Below are 27,285 nucleotides of genomic sequence, written 5' to 3' on the forward strand. Positions count from 1 at the left end.
TTTATTAATTTGACAGAGAGAAATCACAAGTAGGCGGAGAGGCAGCCAGAGAGAGAGAGAGAGAGGGAAGCAGGCTCCCTGCCGAGCAGAGAGCCCGATGTGGGACTCGATCCCAGGACCCTGAGATCATGACCTGAGCCGAAGGCAGCGGCTTAACCCACTGAGCCACCCAGGCGCCCCTGATTGAGAATATCTTAATTAATTTTAAAAAGTGTGTAATGAATTAAATAGGGTGTCCTAAGTCTCTTCAACCCTGGGAAGCCACTGATGGATCTACTTTCTTTTTTATTATTATTTTATTTAACTTTTAAATTTTTGATTTCTTAATTATTTGTGAGAGAGAGTGAGCGAGCCAAGTAGCGGTGAGAGGCAGAGGAAGAAGCAGGTTCCCTGCTGAGCAAGGAGCCTAATGTGGGATTCGATCCTGGAACCATGGGATCATGACCTGAGCCAAAGGCAGACGTTTAACCAACTGAGCCATCCAGGCATCCCTACTTTTTGTTTCCATAGATAAGCCTATTGTAGACATTTCATATGAATAGCATCATAAAATATGTGGTCTTTTGTGACTGACTTCTTTTACTTAGCATAGTATTTTTTTCTTTTCTTTTTTTAAATTTAATTTAATTTTTTCAGTGTTGCAACATTCATTGTTTATGCACCACATCCAGTTAGCATAGTATTTTCATGTTTCATCCATAGGGTATGATCTTTTTATTACTGAATAATGTTCCATCATATGGATATACTGTATTTAATTTTTCATTCATCAGTTGATAGACACTTGGGCTATTTCCATTCTGTGGCTGTTGTGAATAATGGTCATCTGCACATTGATGTACATGTCTTTTTTTTTTTTTTAAGATTTTATTTCTTTATTTGACAGAGATCACAAGTAGTCAGAGAGGCAGGCAGAGAGAGAGAGAAGCAGGCTCCCTGCTGAGCAGAGAGCCCAATGTGTGGGGCTCCATCCCAGGACCTTGGGATCATGACCCAAGCCGAAGGCAGAGGCTTTAACCCACTGAGCCACCCAGGTGCCCCGTACATGTCTTTTGTATGAGTAGGTGTTTCCATTTCCCCTGGATAAAAACCTACCAGCAGAATTCCTAGATCCTATCATCTATGAACTGCCAGACTTGTTTTCCAATTTGGCTGCACTGTTTACATTCCTTCCAGCATGTATGAGAGTTCTAAATTTCTCCACATCCTCATCTACACTTGTTGTTGCCTGTCATTTGATTATTCCAAGTGCTTGTAGGTGGTGTGTCTCACTGTGGTTTTGACAGTTTTTATATTACATTCTACTTTGTGTCTTGTGATTCTTGCTAAAATTCACTTAACTACTTCAGCAGTTTTGTGGATTCCTTAGGATTTTCTTTGTAAACAATCATGTCATCCTTCAAATTCCTTCTCAATCTTTAAACCTTTTCTTTTTCTTCTTTATTGTGATGGCTAGAACCTTCTGTACAGTGTCGAATAGAAGTGGTGAGAGCATGGTATGCTTGCCTTGTCCCCAGGCATGAGGAGAAAGCATGAAGTATTTCACCATTGTGTATGATGTTAGCAGTGGGTTTTTAGTAGATTCTCTTTATCAGGTTGAGGGAGTTCCCTTTATTCATAATTGACTGAGAATTTTTATCATGAATGGATGTTGGATTTTGTCAAATGCTTTTTTTATTTTTGTATCCATTGATGAGTGTGGAATTGAAATAGGGAGTATGGACAGAAGTTTGACCAAGTTTGTTTTACTTTTTATTTTATTTTGTCATGGTTACATGATGACATAGGGGCGCCTGGGTGGCTCAGTTGGTGAAGTGACTGCCTTCGGCTTGGGTCATGATCCCAGGGTCCTGGGACTGAGCCCTGTGTTGGGCTCCCTGCTAAGCAGGGAGCCCACTTCTCCCTCTCTCTCTGCCTGCTACTCTGCCTGCTTGCGCACTCTCTCTCTGTCGTTTAAATAAATAAAATTTAAAAATATGTATATATACATACATATTTTTAAAAAAAGAAACGGTGACATATAATTTGGTTGTTAATCAAAAACCAGATGTTGATTTGAATTTCTGTGAGGAACTCACAGAAATTCAAAAACTCATAGAAATTCAAGAAAGTATGTTTCAGGGATGCCTGGGTGGCTCAGTCAGTTAAGCTTCTGCCTTTGGTTAAGGTCATGATCCCAGGGTCCTTGGATCAAGTCCCACACCTTGCTCAGCAGGGAGCCTGCTTCTCCCTCTTCCTGCTGCTCCCCCTGCTAGTGTGCACACTTGCACTTTTTCTCTCCCTCTCTCTTCTCTGACAAAATCTTTAAAAAAAAATAGGTTTCAGGGCACCTGGATGGCTAAGTGGGTTAAGCCTCTGCTTTCAGCTCGGGTCATGATCTCAGGGTCCTGGGATCGAGCCCTACATCAGGCTCTATGTTCGGCAGGGAGCCTGCTTCCCCCACTCTCTCTCTGCCTGCCTCTCTGCCTACTTGTGGTCTTTCTCTCTCTTTGTCAAACAAAAAAATTAAAAAAAAAATAGGTTTCAAATATTCACAAGTAGATTTTGTCTTTTATCAGAGACATCACTAGAATTTGTGGCAATGTTTGTAGAGCCTAAAAACAATTCATATAGAGAAACTCTTGGATTTATGACTTTTGGGCATTATGGTAATGAGTTTTATGTAGTGTATAATGTAGGCATTTATAGGGGTTAGGAGGTAGAGATTGTGAGTCAGATCACTAGGTTGAAATTCTGGAGCTGCAAGTAGGCAAGTTAACTAACTTCTCCGAACCTCACTAAATTCACCTATTTCATATATGTGATTTTTGTTAGAGTTAAATGAGTTTGTATGCATAAATATTTAGGAAATGTTAGTTGTTGCTTTGAATTACCATTATGATTACATTATTGTTCTTAAGCAAATACGGCTAATAGTCAAGTTGTTAATTTTTTTATTTTGTTTTCTCTAGACAGGGATGACTTTGAATGAGCGATTTGGGATCCTGAAGGAACAAAGAGCTACTCTCACATTCAACAAAGGAGGAAGCCGTTTTGTAACTGTGGGATAGATCCATGTCAAAGGGACTTTTGAGTGATGCCTCTGTTTTAAAAGTTGAATTGCTTGAAGAGTTCATCACAAAAATTCAAGAAACTTTATTTCAAAATATTCACAAGGCTAAATAACTCTTATTTTTATTTTTGAAGTGTGTTTTGTTTTTTTTTTAAACATGTATAAATAACTCCCTGAAAGAGTAACAGGGAATATACGTATCTGTTCTTAAGATTTCATGGTCCAGACAGAACAATTCTCTGTTTGACTTCTTTGGTTCCTCATGAAGCAGAAAGAACACAGAATGATAGAAATTAATTATTTTTATGATAGTGGTATTTAGGATCTCATCACTTTTGTTCATTTTTTACACTTTGCCATGGTAAATCTTGGTCTTCAGAGATATGAGTAGGTCCCTTTGTTGCTGTCACCTATCCTTTAATAGTGTTGATGTAATAAGTGCAGTTGACTTTTCTTCATTAGATATATTAAAAAAAAATCACTAGAATTCCAGTTTTGAGTTTTAAGATTTTGGGGAATATCTGGAATTTGGGTTCTTTTCAGATGACATTAGGTTAATCCTCCAGAGTTGTTAATTTTTAATACTGAACTTCTAACAAGAAATGTGACTCTAGGCATTAGTCTTTGTTTAAAATGTTGATATTTAAAGGCTATAAATAAATGTGTGTTTACAAAATTACCTTGGAAGAGAAGGTCCAATGTAAAAACCTGAAAATTGTGTTTAGAAAATGAAGAAAACAGGAGGAAGTAGCAGGTTGAGGACAGAGAACTGAGGTGAAAAACTTCAAAACCCAGGACACAGATATACTGTTTGAATTTAATGTAGCCTTGCATCTAGTGTCCATGAAGAATTCTTCGAACAATATTTAGAAGAATTAAAATTACCAAAATGGATTGATTCCCTTAGATACTTTGATGGTTAAAATCAATAGCCATAAAGTCCTAGACTTATTCAAAAAAGTTAAATTTCATAAGCCTTTTAAGCTTGCTAATGACACAGTATGCAGTTTCAAAATAAAAAACACTTGTATATGTCGCAAAGAAAAATATCGGAAATGGTAATAGAGTTACATTGTAACCTTGTTTTATACCTTTCTTGTATGTATAAAGTTTAGGCATTTATGGTGAGAGGGTTTTTTTTTTTCTCTCCCACACACTAGAGGAGTGGGAGGAATTAATCTGTTGTGCCAAGCTAGGCTGAAAGTCCTCAGATGGTTGTATACTATAAGTTACAGTATAATGCCAAAATGCAGTAACACGGTCCAGCTACAAGTCCAGTCATTTTGAAGCTTAACCTTTTGTTTTGCTATAATGTTAAAACCTCTAAGTATAGGTGTTAGTTTCCTTGGAGTGTATTGGTGTTGATTTTCCCTATAGAACAAAACAAAACATTAAGTCATCACTCTTGCCTGCCTTGCATTGCATATTAGATGTCACTGTTTTCTCTCATGCTCCTTGGGTTACTTTGGTTTATGCTAGCCACGGAAAAGTATCACCTAACAGTTTCATGCTTATACCAAAGAATTAAATCTGATCCTTAATACCTGGTATTTTGCCAGTTAAGTCTACTGATAAGGGATTATTGGAAGCCAGTCACACAATTTGAAAATAAACTCTAGTCTCCTTAGGCCAAGGACTCATTGCAAAACATTTTTGCAAGTACAGATGCTTAGATTTCATCCATTAACAGTCCATCTTATTTTAGACTGGTTTAGAATTACTGATAGCTTATTTTAAAGCAAAGGAAAAACAACTGAGCACAGATTTGCTGTCTTTAGAACAGTTCATGAAAATATGGTATAAAGATGCTTTCTTTTTTTTTTATTTTAAATACTGTACAGAGCTATTATTAATGCCATTTTTCTTGAAAACCTTACAAATTGTCCCAAATACTGACATTAATTGCATCAAACAACAGTGTCTTTGGTATATTAAACTTTTGCTTTTTGTGCATCTCTAATTTCATTTTCATTTTAAATATGAAATTTTGCCTTTGTTATAACTAAATTAAAATTCTTGAGTGCTAACATTGTATATAAACAAAAGAATATGGTTTATTGGAGGAAAATTTCCTTTCTTGGGATGTGGTTGTAGTCATCCTTTTTCAGTTCTTAAATTTTTTTTTAAACAGGACAACTTAAAATTTCCTTTGCATCAAGGTGTATGCAAAACATTGATGCAGTGCATCACAAAATGAAAGTTTGTATTTAATGAGGAGATGCTTTACACTGTACTTTATGGTGTTTTTTGGAAAAGTTACAAATTTAGATCTATTCTGAAGCTGTTCATTTTTAACAAATAAAATCTTACAGGTCTCACATTTATTCTTAGCTATAAAGATCGAGTTGTGATTTTTAGATTGTTCTGTGTTACAAAGAACTTTGTAGTGATTATATTTATAATTTTGGGGGCTTGAAAAACTACCAGTTAAATTGTTAAGTCAGTCTAGACTTCTATTCTGACTGCCTTTTGACCATTTCATCTGTAAGCTCCAAACAGGAAGCCAGGAGGAGTTTAAAATAAAGAATGAAATTTACTTAGAATGCAGAATTTCAGGCTAGATGAACCTTTCAAGATCGTCCATTTCAACTTCTCAGTCTGTATCTTAGCCAAGTGAGACTCAGCTTTTCAAGACTTACATGTGGCAGAGTCACTTTTTGAGCTCAGGTCTTTTAATTCTCATGTCATAATAAACTGCTTCTGTGACTTGAACATCCAAAGAAAGTAGTGGAATGATGTTTGGTTGTCAGATACCTAAGAAATGGTAATAGCCGTGCTTTAGCATTTGTAGCATGACAAGTAAATCTACTCTACCATAATTTTTGAGACTTAATTATTTTGGTATTAAAGTTATGTAAATGTCTTAGAAAAGGCCAGTGTTCCTAATTAGACATTACATATTTTTTTCTAATAGGCATAAATTTCACAATTTAAATTACAAACACATCATAAAATACTTTTAAGTATGAAGAAATTTGTAGGCTGCATTGCCCAATGATAATTTTTTGTTCAATTAAATATGTTTTACTGTCAGCTTTATAATTCACACAGTATACACAGGATAACTTTTAATTTAATTTAATTTTTTAAAAATATTTTAATCACCTAGTACTCATCATGACAAGTGCCCTCCTTAATCCCCATCACCTATTTCACCCATCCCTCACCTGTGGTAACCATTTCTTTATAGTAAAGGAGTCTGTTTCTTGTTTTTTCTCTTTTCCCTTTGCTCCTTTGTTCTGTTTCTTAATGTGTCTAGATTTACTACTTTAAAGAGGTAAAAAAAAAAAAATAGCTGACTTTGGACTACAAAGGAAAACCATACATTCTGAATACAGGCAGTTATCAGGGCAGAAAATGATTTCTTCATTTCTGATTTTTGAAGTTTCATCAGAATTATTGTTCTGTTGTCACTGTATATAAAAGGAGATTTAAGCTTCCTTTTAAAGACAGTTCTTACATAGATCAATTTGAAGCTATTCCCTTTTAAAAGTGAGAACAATAAACCCCAAGCATTTATAACAGGAATTTTATACTATTGTGGGCCATTGAATAGGGATTTAAAGATTTTCTTATAAATGGTTGACTTCTTAACACCTCTTTTTACCTGCTTTATGTTACTTCTATCTATTACCAAAAAGCTTGGTGAAACCAGGAAGTAATACCATGCTGGAGCTGGAAATCCCTTGTTCTGAGTTGTATTTTGGATGAGGTTTACTGATGTTTAAAGATGAATAGGAAATTCTTTCCCTAGTGTGTATGTGTCTGATTTCTACTATTTCCACTTCCCTTTAATGAGAAGAAAATCATACCATCTAAATTTTCTTATATAAAGTTTTAAAAAATCAGTTATTAGCACTGCTTATTTAAAGAGTCAGAAAGGGATTTATAAAATGTATTCATCAAGCCAGTTTCTGTGCTTTACATTTGAAGAGGGTAAGATTGGTCAAGATTTTAATCCCACTGCTTTGAGTTTATAAAAATGGAGTCTTAAAGGAGTGACCACAACATACATCTAGTGAGTAGGAAGGGGAAAAGTCTGTTTCTGCATGAGGTAGTGAGATACAAAACTGGAAAACTCTTGAGATTAGAGTGAAACTATTGCCCCTGGTATTCATTCAATGAGTTAACTTTCATATAATCAGGAAGTTCTCTGTATCAATTCCTAACATTCATTAACCCTCACTGCCTATATTTTTCAGCTCCTGCTTCCAAACCACAGAGCAGCTGTAGAATAAGTTAGAGGCCCCTGTAGCACTTTTGCTTTTAGCCTTTTTGCAACTGTTTCTCATCACCTTAATTCATCACTAGACACTTTGGTGAAATCCTCATAGTGATTCCTCCTGTATCTTATTCTCACAAGATGATCTTCTCACTTATTTTCTGGGGAAGACTGAAGGAGTAGGATGAGAATTCCCTCATAATCTACCTTTGTAGGTAACTGAAATCCTTATAAGTCTTAAAAATTAACATCTTGATTACTTTTCTTCCAGCCTTTCTTTACCTAGGACTTGTTCTCGTGATATATAGAGCATCTTCATTTCTCTTCCTATCCACAGACTTTTCTTTTGGATTTCAAATACCTATAGGTTTATCTACCCTGTTCTAAAAAATTTTTTTTTCTCTCTAACCAAGCTGCCATTTTCATAGTAATATATAACCTCTGCTGTATTAGTACCTAACTCATCTGTGTCTGCTTCCATTCATCCTTAGCTCCTATTAAAATACTCAGCTCTGGAGTATGGAAGGTAATTACAGACTTTAATGTATTAATGACCTTAAAATCCAGTTTAATAGGCAAAGTAATGTCAGTCTATAAACTTGGTCAGAAGTTTAGAGACCAGGATTAGCATGGATGTTGCAGTTATGAGATACATGTGTAGGTAGGTAGGAAAATGAGGCCATATTATGGAGAACTTGCTAGAAGAATTTAGTGTAAATGTAGAATGTAATAGGTAATCAAATTCAGATGACAGTGGTACATTTTATAAATATCTGATAACTTTAGCATTGTAGCATTTAATATGGAATATATGATGGTGCTTTAGTCACTGTAGTTGAAACATTTCCCGAGATTGAAATATTTCTTTAAAAAAAATACAAAATGAGCTCCTGTTCTTTAATACCTTAAAATCTTTCTAAGAAGAACAAAACATTTAGAAAGATCAGAATATCAACAACAAAAAAATCATACATTGGATTTGTTTTGAGCTGACACATCACTTGCCATTGTAGTAACCCATACTCATATTATGACATTGATAATAGTCATGCAACTTGCTGCTGAAGAACCTGGAATGCAGTATTAAGAGTTCATAGAACAACTCTCTGAGCAACTGTTACTAACCCAACTTTGTTCTCTAAAATTAAATGTTTTTGCAATCTCTTCCGTCTAGTAGTTGGGGGAAGTGCTAATCAAAGTTTCATTGAAGAGTTGGGCTTTGAATGATAGGTAGGCTGTCCAACTCTATTTTCTTCTGCTGGCTCATGAAATTTTTGGCTTTGGCCCTAAATGTTCTCCACATGGACCATTATAAATCATACCTGTGTGTGTTCATGTTGATACTTCTCCCAATCTGGAATATTGCTCTTACCTTGCCTATTTCATAGTCCTTCAGATTTAGTTCAAAAGCATTCATCCATGATAGATTCCTTTTCTCTGAATTCTGATAGCTTAACCCCACTACCTCTACTTAGCCTTTTGTTTTGTCTTATTCTCTAATTGGTATATTTGTTTGATGATTAGATTGTAATCTCCTAGGGAAAGGCCCCTGACAGCCTCTTTTATTTCCCATAAATACTAGTTGGTTGATTGTAGGGGAATTCACATCATGTAGCAGGAATGGCTTATCCCCAATTTACATATGAAGAGGCACTGGGAATTTACAGATGAGGAATCCCTCAGAGTAAGTCATGTAACTAGTATTAGTGGTAGAATTTCAGCCCAGGTCCATCTAACTTTTCTGTCTGCTATACCATAGAACCTCCCTGTGTGCAGATAGATATTAACTGTTGCTGTTTTTCTCTGAATTCTGATAGCTTAACCCCACTACCTTTACTTAGCCTTTTGTTTTGTCTTACTCTCAAATTGGTATATTTGTCTGATTATTAGATTGTAATCTCCTAGGGAAAGGGTCAGCCTCTTTTATTTCCCATAAATACTAGTTAATTCATTGTAGGGGAATTTACATCATGTAGCAGGAATGGCTTAAATGTGTGAAAGAATATGCTAGAGACTGGTTGCAATGTAAATGAGACCTAACTGGTTTAAAGTGAAGTTTCCAGTTTTTCAGTTAACAGTGATTTTTTTTTTTTTATCATTTCTTCCATTCTAATTCCCACGTGTAGATTATAGTCATATTTTCTTTTCCTCGGTTTTGGTTCCAGACAAATTTAGACATGAATGCTGTTCATCCTGATTTGTTCAACAATAAAATCTCGCCTAAAGGACAAATACTATTTTAAATGTTTGTTTTGTTTTTGTTTTTTTTTTTAAAGGGAGGGAGTACCCAAAACATTTATATAACCCTTTCAATGAGGATCATGAGTTTGGTAGCCAGGTTAGCACTTACTTTTACCTCTGACAATAATAGTTAATAAATCCACGTCTCAATCTAGATCACTTGGCGTGTAGAATGACAGCAGTTGGGAAAACGTTTTATATGTCGCGTCCCAGGGTTCCCTCTCAATGCGTATGTTTCTGGTGGCAGCAGTGTTGAGAAGCTTTAATTTAATGTTTAACCCTCCCGTATTGCGGGAGGAAGGCAGAGAAGTTTCTGTGAGGAGCGTTTTCTAAAAGATATTTTCGTAGAGGCATGGTAAAAATGCTACGGGGAGTCTAGAGGAGGGGGCTGCTCCAGATATGTGAGTTCCGCTTTAATTTCCCTTGAAAACCTCGATGTAGGCGGAGGCAAGCGCCTGGATGTGCGGAGGGGCGCTGCAAGCCCTGCCCATCAAGAGAACCGTCCGGGGTCTGTCTGCCCCTTTCCCCGCCCACCCATCAGTTCTGGCAGCGCATGCGCTGAGCCGGGGGCTCGAGAGTTGTCGGCTGGAAATGGCGGCCGCGGGCTTGGTTGCTGTGGCCACGGCTCCAGAGTATTCTGGCCCAGTAGCATCGGGAGGTAACCTCTCCGGTGTTAATTGTGGCCCAAGCTCCGGGACAGGCCCTGGTCCTGGCCCGGGTTCGTGGAGCCGCTCCCTCGATCGAGCGCTGGAGGAGGCGGCAGTGACCGGGGTGCTGAGTCTGAGCGGCCGGAAACTGAGGGAGTTTCCCCGGGGAGCGGCCAACCACGACCTGACGGACACCACCCGGGCGGGTGAGTGGGGCATGGGGCATCCCTGCCGACGTGGGTCCCGGGGCGCGGCGGGAGGCGCCCCCAGACGGTGGCAGGACTCGGAGATAGTTTGAGCAACCGGTGCCATAGCGCCTGCTTGGGACCCGGGTAACGGGGCGAAGCCGACTGCCCCAACCCGGCCAGCCCCCCCGGGCCTGCGGGCCAGACCCCGAGCCTGGGGCGAGGCGGCAGACTGCAGCATCTCTCGGGGAAGAGGACCGTAGGGATAGAGGACTACTGTTTTATTCTCCTGGAAAATTAACTTCTGCCGCTGCTTAAGGTGGACCCTTGCCCCGCCCCGGTTTCTGCAGGCCTTTCAGATTTGGGATTGTTATCTCTCTTAATAGAGCAGAGCAGCGTTGGTCACTGCGTTGTCGGGGAAGCATTGATCTGAGCACTGACGTTTCTTTGAGAGTTGTTTTTAATGTGAACCCTAGGCTGTAACTTTTCTTTCTCTACCTTTATCTAGTTGGCTTAGGAGAGTTGTGAAAATAACTTCAGACTCCCATTACTTTTCTACCTCCTCACGCCTCCCAGAAATGTTGAGGGAAGAAAAGACACATATTGTTTACCGTATCTGTATTTAATGCTTTTAAAAATAAACATTATTTTGTTTTTTACATGGTTTGAACACAGGAAGGGTAATAAGGAATTGGGTATTATTTGGTTTTCTTAGTTGTAGAGAACAATGTCTGGTGACTGAGGCATTCAACGTAATGTTTTTCTTGTGTTTAAAATATAGCTTCCTTAGGGAGTAGATTAAAAACCGAGTCTATTCATGTTTAACACAAAGGAGGGGAAAAATCCCTTATACAGGTTTGTATAGTATGATGTATTTAAGTATTTGGTTTTGATTTAGTGGTTTTTTGATATAGTGAAAGAATGTGTAGTACTTTATGTCTTACATTTATTCCATTTTACTTTATTTTAGAAATTTAAAATTTAGAGAAAATTTAATATAAATTTAAATAAAATTTAAAATAAAATTTAAAAATTTATTTTAAAATTTGATTCAATAATTTTCTTTGTGCACTCGTTAAAGATTGAGGAGTATTACATATGATTTACTCGTGTTAAAAAAAAATAAATGGAACCGTTAAACTACTTCAAGAAACTTCTTTCTAGAGAAATTTTCACTCTAGTGTAAAGTGGAAAAATTAAATGTCTAATTATTTAATCTCTTTCTGGAAACAGTTGTGCTGAAGATATTTTGTATTTTTAGAGAATGTTACAGAAATTAAACTTTCTTGCTAAGGTAAATATGAACAGCCATGTGCCTTTTGCATATGTTCTGATAGACAACATCTAAAATTGTCAGTCATCCCCAGATTTCCTGATTCTATTCAGGAGATGGTTATATGGCATATGATTGTTCAGGAGATGGGTAATATAGTGATTTTATATTGGTGTGAGTCATTTCAGTATCACTATATTAAGCCTGAAGCTAAAGAACAAGTTGATTACAGGAGTTTATCTGGTTCATTATCTCACCTGCTTTTTTTTTTTTAAATATTTTTATTTATTTATTTGACAGAGAGAGATCACAAGTAGGCAGAGAGGTAGGCAGAGGGAGAGGAGGAAGCAGGCTCCCTGCTGAGCAGAGAGCCCCATATGTGGGGCTCTATCCCAGGACTCTGAGATCATGACCTGAGCCGAAGGCAGAGGCTCAACCCACTGAGCCACCCAGGTGCCCCATCTCACCTGCTTTTAAAGAGTTCTAGGACTAACATGTTTTGCTTTGAAGAAATATATTTTATTAAAAAAGAAAACCCAGAGCTATTTATGTAGAAAAATAACTAATCCCAATAAATTTTTCCCTTACTGTGCTCTGAATTATTATTTTTTTAATTTTAATTTTTATTTATTTGAGAGAGAGCAAAAGAGAGAGAGAGCATGAGAGGGGAAAGGTCAGAGGGAGAAGCAGGTTCCTTGCTAAGCAGGGAGCCAGATTCGAGACTGGATCCTGGGACTCCAGAATCATGACCTGAGCAGAAGGCAGTTGTTTAACCAACTGAGCTACTCAGGTGCCCCGAATTATTTTATTTTTAAAATTTTTTACTTTTTATTTTTGGAGAGGGAGAGGGAGAGAGAACATCTTAAGCAGGGTCCACACCCAGTATGGAGCTGACAGGCTTGATCTCAACAACCCTGAGATCATGACCTGAGCCAAAATCAAGAATTGGTTGCTTAACTGACTGCGTCTCCCAGGCGCCCCTTAAATGTTTTTTTTTTTTTTTAATTTTATTTATTTATCAGAGAGAGAGGGGGGGAGAGAGCAAGCACAGGCAGACAGAATGGCAGGCAGAGGCAGAGGGAGAAGCAGGCTCCCTGCCGAGCAAGGAGCCCGATGTGGGACTCGATCCCAGGACCCGAGCCGAAGGCAGCTGCTTAACCAACTGAGCCACCCAGGCGTCCCAAGAATTGGTTGCTTAACTGACTGCGTCTCCCAGGCGCCCCTTAAATGTTTTAATATTAAATAATCTCTACACCCAATATGGCCTTAACTCACAACCTTAAGATTGAGTCACGTGCGATTGAGCCAGTCAGGTGTCCCTTTGAATTATTTTAAGCAGATAATTTAATGTGGATATCATCATTTATTGAGTATACACTGTTTGCTCTTCATTGTTAGGTGTTTTAAAATACATTGCCTTGTTAAATGCTCAAAATAACCAATGGACTAAGCATTATTACCCCCAATTTACATATGAAGAGGCACTCGGAATTTACAGATGAGGAATCCCCTCAGAGTAAGTCTTGTAACTGTATTAGTGGTAGAATTTCAGCCCAGATCCATCTAACTCTTTTCTGTCTCCTGTACCATATAGCCTCCCTGTGTGCAGGTAGATATTACTGTTGCTGTTAGGGTTTGGAGATGTTAGATCATTTGCTGGAAGACCTGTAGTTAAAGGCCAGGAGAGGCAGTATTAGCCAGGATTTGATCCTAGTGTGAAGTAACTCCAAAACCATAGTGTACCTGTAGTATTAGGTACTTTGATGAATTCAGATATAACTTATGTTAGCTAAAATATTTTGTTTACATTATTTAAAATTTAAAACCAGGAAAATTATTTGAATATTCTATCTATATATAAATATATAGATATATATATAGGTAGATACAGGCATAGGTAAATATTATAATATCTAGTATTAATATCGATAGTATAATACCTATAATTATAATATATATTTATATATAATGTATGTATCTGATATATATGTATAATATATAGAGATACAGATATATATCAAAGTTGCCATGCATTCTGTTCTCTCATAATGTATAGACTGTATCTGGTAGGCCTGCTGTCCTTCAAGAGTTTACGTTCTAAGAAAACAGCATATATTAGCCATACCATTTATAACTTTACATGATTAGAATTCATCAGGAACATTTTCTTGAGGTTTTTCACTCTTGTTTGTTAAAAAAAAATAGCTCTTTAGGGAAAGGGAAATATTTATTTGGGAATAGGTAACTTGATCCAGTGGATAAGGAAAATCTTGGAGATCACCGAAGATTTTTTAGGGCAGAAGGGATGTAGCTTAGATTTGGATAGGCAGGAATAAGAAGGAAAGCCATTGCAGGCAGTGGTGGACAACATGCAAAATAAATCCTGGAGTATATGGCACATAAGTTAATTTTGCCAGTCCATTATGCATTCCCCTTTCATTTGATAACAATACTCCAGTTTTCCTAGGAAATCACCCCTCTCAGTTTTATGGGTGCCCTGCCTTAACACAAAGGTGTGCACATGACTGAGGCAGGCCTCACCAGTCAATGAAGGCCATCCTTCTGGCCATAGTGATTGTTCAGAGATGGGCACATTTCCAGTCACTGCACATGTCTGTTAATTGTGAATGTTTTATTGAAACTATTGAGAAAGAGGCATGCTTTGGACTCTGCAGTTGCTGAGAGAATACAGTGTAAGCCTGGAACTTAGAAGGCAGAGCCAAAAGATGGAAAGAATGAGACCAAGTTCTGATGATAATGTTTGAATCTTTGGATCAATAGTCAGGCCTTAAGTTAATGCTGTCCTTGAGCTTTCAAATTATGCTAACTAATAAATTCCCTTTTCTGCTTAATTTGAGCAGAATTTTTTGATACAAAATCAAGAGTCCTGACTGATACTGTGAGACTGCTCTTGATAATATTGTGGTCACGCCAGTTTGGTCAGAATAAATGGTTGGATTTGAGAGTATATGGGCTACCTTCTGTATGTGTGGAAGCTAAATTGAGGATAGGTTTATTGGGATTGAGATAGGGAGACTAATCAATATTCATTCATTGAACAGACATTTGCTAAGGAATTTGGCAGGTGCAGATATACAAAAAAGAACAACACTTTCTGCCCTCAGTGAACTCAAGGGATCTAATGGAGGAATATGTAAATAAGTGTAAAAATTATGTGACTCGTCTAGTAACAGCAAAACTTTTATGTGTAAGGCATTGTACTAGCTAATATAAAGGAAAAATAAGAAGAGGCTTTAACTTATAAGAATTAAGAAACCTAGTAATCTAGTTGGGTGGCTGCAATAATAATTAAATCTTTGAAGGAATGAAAAATAGAGATCATATTGGAAAATGAAAATATACAAACGCTGATTGAATTTATTTTTTTTAATGGCAGAATGCACCAAAAATGACTGAGTTGTTAAATCTGGAGAACTAGGAAGATGGTGATGCTATTGATAATAATAGCTAATATTTATTGAGCTTTTAGCATATTTCAGGTGTTGTTCTAAGCTGTATATATAAAATGTGCACATACAACAACAATATGAGTTGTAAGTACTATTTTAAACCCCATTTTACATAAAAAAATGGAGACTTGACATTAATTTGATCAAAGTTACACAGCTAATAAGTGACAAAACTGGAATTCATATTCAGATACATCTAATCCTAAAACTTGGTTTTTGATCACTAAGCCATACTGACAAAGAAGTTTGCTACACAGAATTTCTTTGATTTGTTTGACACCTTTAAAGGGGTTGGTAGCATATCTAGTTAATTCTGTGCAATGAATAGAAATGTACATCTGGAGCTTTTTTAAAAAAAATCTTTAAGTAAATTCTTTGCCCAATGTGGGGCTTGAACTAATAACCCCAAGAAAGTCACATGCTCTACCGAAGGAGCCAACCAGGTGCCCCTAAATCTGAAGTCCTGGCTACCCCATTTATTTCAGAGACTCCTAATGAAGAGTTATGAGATTCTTGGAGAAGGAGTGTGGAGAATGGAAAAGTTGGTCACTCTTAAGTCATGGGATACACCAGCATTTAAAAAGGGAAGAAATAGAATCTGCCTGAGAAAAGAAACCCAGAAATAAAGTGCCATAACTAGACCTTGACTAGAATTCAAAGACTCCTAAAGCTGAAGGAACCATAATAACCATTTAAGTTATTTTACAAACGAGAAGTTTGTAAAAGTTTGTAAAGTTTGTATCTCAGAGGTTAAATGATGTTTTTAAGATTATATAGTGACATGGTATTTCATGGTATTTCATGATATTTCACAGAAGGCAAAAAGTGGTCATTGTTGAAGCTGTGAAAAATCTCTTCGGAGTAGAAGACAGAAAACAAGAAATTAAGGACTCAGTTTTGGGGAGCAGCCTGTAGTGGAAGGCAGGAGGGAGAGACTAAGATTACACCACAAAAGAAAACGAATTTTAGATGTAGTGGGCGAGCCAAGATAATGCAGTGTTACTAACGCCACAAGAATTGAGACTTTTAAGAAATGGATGCTTATTTCCTAGGTAACGAAGAATGAGGATTGTTAAAAGACAATTTAATTTTTCAGGAAGCAGCCTATAATTTTTCAAGGTGGTAATCTGTAAAATTATGGTATCATTAGTTTTTGAAATATGCACTGAAGTATAGGTCTTTTTCTTTTTTTTTAAAAAAAAGATTTTATTTATTTATTTGACAGAGATCACAAGTAGGCAGAGAGCAGGCAGAGAGAGAGGGGAAAGCAGGCTCCCTGCTGAGCAGAGACCCCCCACCCCCACCCCAAGGCGGTCATGGAATCATGACCTGAGCCAAAGGCAGAGGCTTTAACCCACTGAGCCACCAAGGCACCCCTGGAGTGTAGGTCTTAAGTGGAAATCATATTGCTCTTGGATTCTTACATATATCTTTATTGACCACAATATGTACTGTGAACTTTTCTGGAGTAATGCTATTCAGTTGGGTAGCTACTACCTATAGGTGGTTATTAAAATTAAAGTTAAAAATTTAGGGGTGCCTGAGTGGCTCAGTCAGTTAAGTGTCTGCCTTCAGTGCAGGTCATGTTGAGCCCCACCAACATCAGGCTCCTTGCTCAGCGGGGAGTCTCCTCCCTCTCGCTCTGCCTGCTGTTCCCTGCCCTTGGGCCCTTTATGTCTCTCTCTCTGTCGAATAGATAGCTAAAATCTTTTAAAAAAGGGGGGGTTAAAAATTTAAATTTGGTTCTTCTGTCACACTAGCCACATTTCAAGTGCTTAGTAGCCACATGTATCATTGGACACAGCACATTAGACAGATCCACTTCCTGTCATATTGGACAGCACAGACAGTAGAACCTTTTCATCATTACAGAAAGTTATATTGGACAGTGATGTCGGGGCACTGCTTTGACGAGAATTGAAATTTGTTTTCTGTATCATTTATTTTCTAATCATATTTCTTTTGGCAAAGTTTTTCTATATCCACAAAGACAGTAAGACATCCTGGTGTGTAGAGCTAAAAACACTGTGCAGTAATGATGAGAAGGCAGAGGCAAAGAGAGGAGGTTGTAGCAAATGGCATCAAATCATACTTACATGATACTTGAGAGCATCTCAATGTTGGGGGATATATAATTTTTTCTTTCAGAAATAAGATCTTGTTCATGGAGACTGCCATTTTTAAACATGTCATTTTTGTTAATAGCGGCATTAATATATATTTGACACATTTGCCACCCACTGAGCATTAGTTGTTCAAATCGGAAGAATATTCTAAAAGCCTCAGAAATGAAGAAAGAATAGAAAAGAGTAAAACTAATTTTATTTGATTAATGAGACTGGTTCAGTTTAGTAGACTTTAAAAATCATTTCTGATTTTACAGGTTTTACATGTTCATTGTGATATGAAAAGTTTTAAATAGGACATTAAAGATCATTTGTAATTCCACTTACCAGAGATGAATTTAGTAGTGAACACTGGTTGGAATGCTGCCAAACATTTTCCTCATAAATGTACGCATTCTTGAGCATCAGACTCTTAGTCTCAGCTCTATTCATGATCTCCAGGGTCGTGGTGTTGAGCCCTGCATTAGGGCTTTGCCCTTGGCAAGGGGGTGCTCAGCTTATCCCTCTTCATTCCCCTCTGCCCTTTCCCCTGCTTGTGCTCACTCTTTCTGTCTAGAATAAATAAATAAAATATTTTTAAAAGATGTATATGCATTGTTACTTTTTAAAATATAAAAATGGGATCACAAAAGGCTCTTTTATAATCTATATACTTTTTTACTATATGAGATACAATACCAGAAAATAGAGACCTGTAACATAATTTTTATTTTTAAGATTATTTATTTGTTTGAGAGAGGGAGCATGTGCACACACACAGGAGCAGAGGGATGGACAGAGAGAGAGAGAGAGAGAGAACAGATCTTGAGCAGACTCTGCCCTGAGCTCCCTGAGTGTGGAGCGGACAGGGCTAGATCTTGGCCCTGGGATCATGACCTGAGCCAAAACTAAGAGTCCCTCACTTAACTGATGGAGCCACCCAGGTGCCCCCAGTACATAATTTTTAATGGTAGTACACTGTATGATATGCTGTCTTTTAATTTATCCTCTTGATGCACATTGTGATTATTTTTTCATGTAACCTTTGTTACATGTGGTATTCCTGAGAACATCCTAGTAGGTATATATTTGCATACTTGTCTAATTATTTCTTCAGGATAAATTCCTAGAAATGGAATTGATTGGCTAAAAGGTATGCATAATTTAGGTTTTCTGAAAAATACACATTGTAAAATTGTCCTTCTAGGATTGTTCAGCTTTGATTTGTATCAACAATGCATGAGTTGTCTTTACTTTGCACCCGCTGATCTTCTCATTCCTTTTGTTCTGTTTCATTCTGATAGATGAGAGATGATAGCTCTTCATTCTGTACTCAGTGCATCTTGAGGAGTGTAGTTTTTTCTACAAGAAGAAAATAAATTCAGGGAGGAAAGATTTACTTTTTCTGTTTCTACCTTGTGTCATAGAACCAGCTGGTAGCAAAGAATTAGGAGCTCTTTGTGTTTATGTATAACTATATATTAATTTAACTCTTATAATTGTAATACATGTTTACTGTAGAAAATCTGATAAAACAATACACAAGGTAGAGAAAGGGAAAAAAGAGAATGGTACTACTGTATGGATAACCACTGTGGACATTTTGACATATTCTTCTAGGCTTTTGTTTGTTTCTTCTTGTAGGGTTTTTTTTTTTTTTTAATGCATGTACATATATATATTGAAGAAGATGGTATCAGCTTTTTGTAGTTTATTTTTTTTCCATCTTATAGCATATTAGAAATACTGTGTCATATCTGTTAACATTTTCTTATTAATAGCTGTGGCGAATTTAATTAAATCTTTGTACTTAGCCAGACCCTTTTTATTGGGCATTTAGGCTATTTCAGATTTTTCATTATTATAAATAACACTATGAACATTTTAAAATGTAATTCTTTGCTTATATCTCTTATTATTTCCTTTGGGTTAATTCCTAGAAGTGGAATTGTTTTAACAAATTATATGTAACCTTAAAAACTTAAGCAGTTTACAAACAAATTCAAAAGCAGAAATAGTGTTATTTCTCATAGAAATAGTGTTACATATTGTATGTAGCCTGGATAGGTTTATAGGTCACACACAAAAACCTAGTATTTTTTTCCTAAACATAAAAGTTGGCTTAACTCACATTTCAAACTTGTTTATACCTAATAGCGATGGTCTCCCACGTATCTCTCTCTGTATAAAGATGGGAGTACTTCTAACCTCAGAGAAGGTCTGGGGTGCAGAGCTTGAAATTGCCTCACTAGGGACCTTGAAATTTGAAGTCTTAGAATTTTCTTAAGAATTCCACTCTAGGGGTGCTTGGGTGGCTCAGTGGGTTCAACTCAGGTCATGGTTCCAGGGTCCTGGGATCTAGGGTTGGGCTCTCTGCTCAGCGGGGAGCCTGCTCTTCCCTCCGCCCCCCCACCTGCCTGTCTCTCTGCCTACTTGGAGCTCTGTCTATCAAATAAATAAATAAATAACTTTTGAAGAATTCTACTCTATATTTTTCCTCCTTCCTTCCTTCCTCTTTCCCTCTCCCCCTCTCTTTCTTTCTTTCTGGATTTTATTTATTTATTTATTTGACAGAGAGAGAGAGAGAGAGAGCAAGAGAAGGAGCACAAGCAGAGGGAGTGGGAGAGGATGATGTGGGGCTTGATCCCAGTATCCTGGGATCATGACCTGAGCCAAAGGAAGATGCTTAACAAATGAGCCACCCAGGTGCCCCTCCACTCTATATTTTCATGCTTGTTTTAATGACAAATCTATGGCTTCAAATTACCAGCCATTAGGATAAACCAAACCTAGTAAGTTTCTGTGTTTATTTTGTTGCCTTTCTGTAACACTGCCTCCCTTGCCAATTCATATCCCAGTTTCAGAAGCATGGATATAATATTATATATACTATTATTCTTTGTAACAAAGTTGCTATGAAAATATGTGTATTGAATTGGAATGTGGGATACAGAATACTTCTCAGAAAATAACATCCATATCCCTCTTACAACTTAACCTCCATTTGAAATGAGAAATCCTATAGCTCTAATATATTCTCATCCACATGCTTCTTCCTTTCTCTTCTGCCTGACAAGCAGCACAATTCTATATTATACCAACACAGTAGGGAAGACTGAGGGAACACCTGGTGTCCAAGTTGATTACTCGTGGAACCCTTGGTTTCTGCTTAGGTTGTGATCTCAGGGTCACAAGATTGAGCCCTGCATGGAGCTCTGTCCTCAGCATGGAGTCTGCTTGAGATTCCTTTCCCTCTTTTTCCCCTTCATCCCCTTCCCCTGCTCATGCACTTGTGCTCCTTCTCTCTGAAATAAATAAATAAATAAATACTTAAAAAAAAAAAAAACCCAATAGGGAAGGCTGAGGTAAAAAGACCTGTTATTTATCAATGCACACACGTATACAGGCATGTGCGCTTTATATAGTTAGGCAGAGACCATGGGGAAATCACGGCTGTTAGGTATAAAGGCACCTGAAATAAGACTAGAATTTGTTTCAGGGGGAAATCTGGACTCAATTGTATTGGCATTTTTTAGAAATATGAAGGGTGAATTTTAAGATGGCACCTTCAGATGGGTTCAGAAGATTTGTCTTGGATCACCACTAAATCAATGTTAAGACTAGAGGAATGGCAGCAATATTGGGGTCAAGGATTTCCTAGGCTCCATTTCTTTTTACTATGGTTGTATTTATGGGCTGGACGGTTAATGTTATCAAATATTATAAAATGAACATGTTCATTATTTTTTTCAGTTTACTTGTGAAACAGTTATTGCATTCAAGCTGACAAAAAAATATGGTAAATATGGTAATTCACACAAAGGAACATTATTTTGAGTTCCTGAAGTAGCCAGCAATATCAAATGCAATGTAGCTAATTTTAGAATCATAACTAGTCCTAAAAATTTAAGGTATTTCTTTATTCACTTTTAGCTTTCTTCCTTGCTCTTTTAAATTTCTAGAGTTTTATTTTTCGAAGAAAGTATTTTTTTCCCTCTTTTTTTTTTTTTAAAGTAGGTGCCACACCCAGTATCAAGTTGGTGCTGGGGCTTGATCTCACAATCCTGAGATCAAGACCTGAGTTGAAATGAGGAGCCACATGCTTAACCGACTGAGCCACCCAGGTGTCCCTGAAGAAATTCTTAAGCCATGGATTTTAACTGATTTATTAAACTTATTTCTTGCAAAAACTAAGTAATAGATTTTTTCCATTAAAAACAGGTTTTAAACTTTTTAAAAAAAAATATTTATTTATTTGAGAGAGAACATGAGGAGGGAGGAGGAGCAGAGCGAGAAGCAAACTCCCCACTGAGTAGGGAGCCCTATGTGGGGCTCCATCCCAGGACTCCAGGATCACAACCTGAGCCAAAGGCAGATACTTAACCAACTGAGTCATCCAGGCACCCCTAAATACAGGTTTTAAAAAAAATGATCTCACATCTGAGAGAGTGAGAAGATAAACCACAGAGTAAACAAAAGATTTTGAGTAGACACACCAAACAAACGATATCTGGAATATGTATAGAATTTCTGCAAACAAGAAGACAAATTAGTAGAAAATTGAGGAGAGATTTAAACTAGTATTTACTAAAGGGGAATCCTAAATGACTGATAAATATGTGAAAAAGTACTCAACCTCATTTGTAATCAGAGGAATGGAGAATAAGACCAAACTGAGGTACTACTTAAAAAACTAACAATACAAATACTGGAAATATGTGAAGCATTGGGGACACATATTACAAGGCTGATGAGAATGTTAATTGATATGTTGACTTTGGAAAATACTTAGCAAAATTAAAAATACACATATTCAATACCCAGAAATTCCAGATTCTGAGATGTATATGTCAAATTGTGTATAAGTGTACCAGGGTATATTAGCTTAAAACAACACCTATTTACTATCTTTCAGTTTATAGATCAGAAGACTGGACTCAGCTGAGTTATCTACTCAGGGTCTTACAAGGCCTAAATTAGTATGTTGGTCAATCTGGGAACTTTGGGGAAAGTATTTCTTCCAGCATCCTTCAGAATTTGGCAAAATTCATTCAGTTCTTCACAGTTATAAAACTGAGGTCTCCATTTTCTTGCTGGTTGTCGGCTTCAGGTCACTCTGGCGTCTTGGAGGCTACCTACATTCCTTACAGTGGCCCTCTTCACATTCAAGCCAGCAGTGGTATGTCAAATTCTCATGCTTAGAATCATTGACTTCTGCTACCAGCCAGAGGGCTTGTGTGATGAGACTGGGTCTAGCCAGATCATCTCTCCTTAGTTTAATTCAAAGTGAACTGATTAGTAACTTTGATTATATCTAGAAAATCCCTTCTGCCATGTATGGAACAAAATCAGAGTATATTTTGTATGTATAGTCCCAGGGAATTGGGCAGGAAATCTTGGAGGACCATTTTAGGATTCTGCCTACCATAGAGAGTTCTGTCTTTTTCTCTTTTTATTGTATAACATGTAGTACAATGTCAGATGCCCTTTGAGAATTTTTTGAGAGGATGAGTGGATGGATTAATGGATAAGTGAGTGAATGAGAAAGTGAAAACAGGAATGATTTAGTCTATTCACTTCCTTAGCTTTGAAAATGACAACTTGACTTCTGTGTGACTAGATTTAGTGGACACCCTTGGGACTTCAGTGATAAAGTAGAATTCAGTCAAAACATTCTTAAGGATAATACCAGTGAATATATTTCCCTTTGATGTCAAAAAGTCAAGCATTCAGACCCTCTTTAATTGGTGTCATAGAGGGTAAGAAAGATAGTGCATGTGCTAGAAGTCAGTCTCTTGGGGCACCTGGGTGACTCAGTCATTTAACCATCCAGCTCTTGATTTCAGCTTGGTTCATGATATCAGGGGCCTGGTCTTTCATCCATTTTTAGTTTATTTTTGTGTATGGTGTAAGGAAATGGTCCAGTTTCATTCTTCTGCATGTGGCTGTTCAGTTTTTCCAACACCATTTGTTGAAGAGACTTTTTTCCATTGGGTGTTCTTTCCTACTTTGTCAAAGATTAGTTGACCATATCAATTATCATATGGTTTCACTTACATGTGAAGCATAAGGAATAACATGGAGGACATTAGGTGAAGGAAAGGAAAACTGAATTGGGAAAACCAGAGGCGGAGATGAAGCATGAGAGACTGTGGACTCTGAGAAACAAACTGAGGGTTTTGGAAGGGCCGGGGGCCAGGGTAGAGGGATGGGTGAGCCTGGTGGTAGTTATTACAGAGGGCACATATTGCATGGAGCACTGGGTGTGGTACATAAACAATGTATCTTGGAATACTGAAAAAAATAAAATTAAGATGTTAAAAAAAATAAGCCATAGATTTGAGGGTTTATTTCTGGGATCTCTATTCTGTTTCATTGGTCTGTGTGTCTGTTTTTGTGCCAATACCATACTGTCTTGATGATTACAGCTTTGTAATAAGGCTTGAAGTCCAGAATTGTGATGCCAGCTTTGTTTTTCTGTTTCCTTTGCCTATTTTTAATCAGATTATTTGTTTTTTCGGTGTTGAGTTGTATAATTTCTTTAAATATTTTGGATGTTAACCCCTTATCAGATATATTGTTTGTGAATATTTTCCATTCAATAGGTTGCCTTTTTATTTTGTTGGTGGTTTCCTTGGCTGTGCAAAATCTTTTTATTTTGGTGTAGTCCTTGTAGTTGATTTTTGGTTTTATTTCCCTTGTCTGAGGAGACATCCATAAATATGTTGGTAAGGCCAAATGTCCAGGAGATTACTGCCTATGTTTTCTTTTAGGAGTTTTGTACTTTCAGGTCTTAAACAAGTTGGGGGAAATCAGAGGGGGAGTCAAATCATGAGAGACTGTGGACTCTGAGAAACAAACTGAGGCTTTTGGAGGGGGGAGGGGTAGGGGATTGGGTGAGCCTGATGATGGGTATTAAGGAGGGCATGTATTGCATGGAGCACTGGGTGTGGTGCATAAACAATGAATTTTGGAACACTGAAAAAAAATTAAAGTGAAAAAAAGGCATTTCATCCATTTTGAGTTTATTTTTGTGTATGGTATAAGAAAGTGGTCCAGTTTCCCTAGCGCCATTTATTGAAGAGACTTTTTTCCCACTGTATAGTCTTTCTTCCTTTTTCATAGATTAATCGACCATTAAAGTGTAAGGGCTTTCCGACCTATTCCATTGATTTCTGCGTCTGTTCTTGTGCCAGTACCATGCTGTTTTTATTACTGTAGCTTTCTAGTGTATCTTTTAATCTGGGATTGTGAGAATGTCAGCTTTGTTCTTCTCTAAAGATTGCTTTGGCTAGTTGGGGTCTTTTCTGGTTCCATACAAATTTTGGGATTATTTATTCTATTTCTATGAAAAATACTATTGGTTTTTTTTTATAGGGATTGCATTGAATCTGTACATCGCTTTGAATAGTATGGTCATTTTAACAATATTAATTCTTCCAATCCATGAGCATAGTATATCTTTCCATTTGTTAATGTCATCTTCAATTTCTTTCATCAATGTGTTGTAGTTTTCAGAGAATGGGTCTTTCACCTCCTTGCTTAAATTTATTCTTAGGTATTTTATTATTTTTGGTGCAATTATAAATAGGATTTTCTTAATTTCTCTTTCAGGTATAGAAACTAAACAGATTTTTGTATATTAATTTTGTATCCTGAAACTACTGAATTCATTTATTCTAATAGGTCTTTGTAGAGTTTTTAGGGTTTTCTGTACATAAGTATCATGTCATCTGCAAATAGTTTTACTTCTTCCTTACCAATATGGATGCCTTTTTTTGTTTTGTTTTGTTAATCTCCATGCCCATTATGCGGCTTAGACTCATCACCCCAATATCAAGAGTCACATGCTGTAGCAACTGAGCCAGCCAGGAGCCCCCAGCATGTAATTTTTCATGGTATTCTTTTATAGTCCTTTAAATTTTTGTGGTGCTGTTTGTATTTCTACTTTTCTCATTTCTGATTTTATTTGAGTCCTCTCTCTTTCTTTTCCTGATTAAGTCTGGCTAAAAGTTTATAAGTTTTGTTTATTGTTTCAAAGAACTAGCTCTTAGTTTCATTGTTTGTTTTTGCGTTTTTAGTCTCTATTTCATTTATTTTCACTCTAATTTTAATTATTTCCCCACTTCTACTAATTTTGGGCTTTGTTCTTCTTTTTTCTAGTTCCTATAGGTGTAAGGTTAGACTGGAATTTTTCTTGTTAATTGAGGTACTTCTCTCTTGTAACTTCCCCCTATAACGGCTTTTGCTGCATCATAAAGATTTTGGACCATCATTATGTTTCCATTTTTGTTTTTCTCCATGTATTTTTTAAAATTTTCTCTATTTTTTATATTTTCTCTATTTCCAGTAATTTTTCTAAAAGTGCAAGACCCGGGCGCCTGGGTGGCTCAGTGGGTTTAGCCGCTCGCTGCCTTCGGCTCAGGTCATGATCTCAGGGTCCTGGGATCGAGTCCCGCATTGGGCTCTCTGCTCAGCAACGAGCCCGAGCCTGCTTCCCTCTCTCTCTCTCTGCCTGCCTCTCAGTGTACTTGTGATTTCTCTCTGTCAAATAAATAAATAAAATCTTTAAAAAAAAATAAAAATAAATAAAAGTGCAAGACCCATCATTTTGCAGCATTGGGCACTTTAGTATAGAATAAATACTTGAAAGACTGGTTTGTTTTAATGGAAGTGTCACTGAAAAACTTTGTTGACAAAATCAAATTACATGAGACGTAAACTGTTAAAATTGAGCATTAATGGTTACTTAGCGTTCTTAGTTATAAGGAACAGAAATCAACTGTGGTCGTGAGTAGCCTACCAAATCTGTGGAAGGATTGGGGAACCAAGCTGGAAGAATAGGTAGCCAGAAATAATACCCAAAATCATATGGCAGAAGTTGCCCTTGGAAGATACCACCAGCAGTGGTATCTTAACTGCGATAGTCCCCAGCTACTATGATAGACCCCTCAGTTTGCATCACCAACACCAGGGATAATGGACAGACCCCACACACCAGCACTGGAACTTTTGCTGCCACTACCTCTGGATACTGGGATGTATTATTACTATTCTTCTTTCAATTCAAAATTGGGGAAGGATGTGTCTGTTTGGGGTAACCTAGGTTATATAGCCATATCTCTAGGCCCAAGAGAGGCTGAGAAAGCAACTATACTGTGTGGCTGATTTCAGCTTCTGTTGAGGAAAGAACTCTATTTGATAAAGTCTTGCTTGGATTGCCCAAACATAATAATAATGTTTAGAATCTGGGTAGCCTTAAAAAATGGCATGTGTCTACTACAAGTTGTATTTACTACTAAAATCAAGTAACCAAGTAAGCCTTTAATAGAGTATGTAATTATTATAATGAACACTAAACAAGCTTTAAATGATAAGCAGTTTACTGACTGTAATTATAATGATTTATTCTATAGCCAGACTTTATTTCTTGGTCCAACTGGAAGAGGAGGAAAGATTTAATAATTAGATTTTTTCTAGGAGTACCTTTAGTTTTTCTTTTCTTTTTTAATTTGGAGAGTATCTTGACTATCTTTTTAGCCTGCATTAACTTGGGGAGACAAAAGATGAACAATGTTGCTTAGCTCTTATCCTTACAGATGTCTGCAGTGTCCCTAATCCCAATACCTCGGGACAGTATGCTGTCATTTTAGCCAGTGGTCCCTATAGTAAAAAAATTTTTGACAACAAATTGTGTGTGTGTATGTGTGTGTGTGTGTGTGTGTAAATAATATGTATGTACTAAAGTACTAAAATTATATGTGTTATAAAATATACATAAAATACAAAATTTTAAAGGAAAAATTAAATATAAATATAAATGAAAGTTCTTATGTTTTTCCTTCATATTCCAAGGGGCATCATTTTGTGTATCCTCTGGATAATAGTCTCACTTTCCTCCCTTAGAGACTATTGATTCAAACAGTGTTTAGCCTCTTACTGATCTTTGAAAACATCATAGGCTCTGCTTTGAGGCAATTTGGGAAAGGGGAGATAGTCTGAGATATGGAGTCCAAGAATAGAGAGCTATTACCTGCTCAAAAGAAAAGGAGGTGGGACTCCTGGGTGGCTCAGTTGGTTGAGTGGCTGC

General features: G+C 37.0%; 2 protein-coding genes across 15 annotated transcripts in view; both read left to right on the forward strand.

Annotated features, from left to right (window-relative positions):
• Positions 1-5,376, forward strand: part of FYTTD1 (forty-two-three domain containing 1) — a 32,494-nt gene extending 27,118 nt beyond the window's left edge. Inside the window, exon 9 of the mRNA XM_004745373.3 lies at positions 2,952-5,376. Within this exon, the coding sequence (XP_004745430.1) occupies positions 2,952-3,050 (99 nt within the window). The 3' untranslated portion in view covers positions 3,051-5,376. The remainder of the gene's footprint in view (positions 1-2,951) is intronic.
• A 4,660-nt stretch (positions 5,377-10,036) lies between these two features.
• LRCH3 (leucine rich repeats and calponin homology domain containing 3) overlaps positions 10,037-27,285 on the forward strand; it is a 146,189-nt gene continuing 128,940 nt past the window's right edge. For 5 of the 14 annotated variants that reach the window (XR_006609214.1, XM_045088771.1, XM_004745387.3 and 2 more), the window contains exon 1: positions 10,041-10,368. Coding sequence is in view for 12 of the 14 variants with exons in the window: in XM_045088771.1 (XP_044944706.1) it covers positions 10,107-10,368 (262 nt within the window). In the remaining 2 variants the exon portion in view is untranslated. Of the gene's footprint in view, positions 10,369-27,285 lie in introns of all 14 variants that reach the window. The other 9 variants (XM_004745382.3, XM_004745383.3, XM_004745386.3 and 6 more) reach the window with 5 other exon arrangements.

The sequence above is a fragment of the Mustela putorius genome, unplaced genomic scaffold (assembly GCF_011764305.1).
Source record: "Mustela putorius furo isolate JIRA1106 unplaced genomic scaffold, ASM1176430v1.1 tig00003834_pilon_pilon_pilon, whole genome shotgun sequence".
Lineage (NCBI taxonomy): Eukaryota > Metazoa > Chordata > Mammalia > Carnivora > Mustelidae > Mustela > Mustela putorius.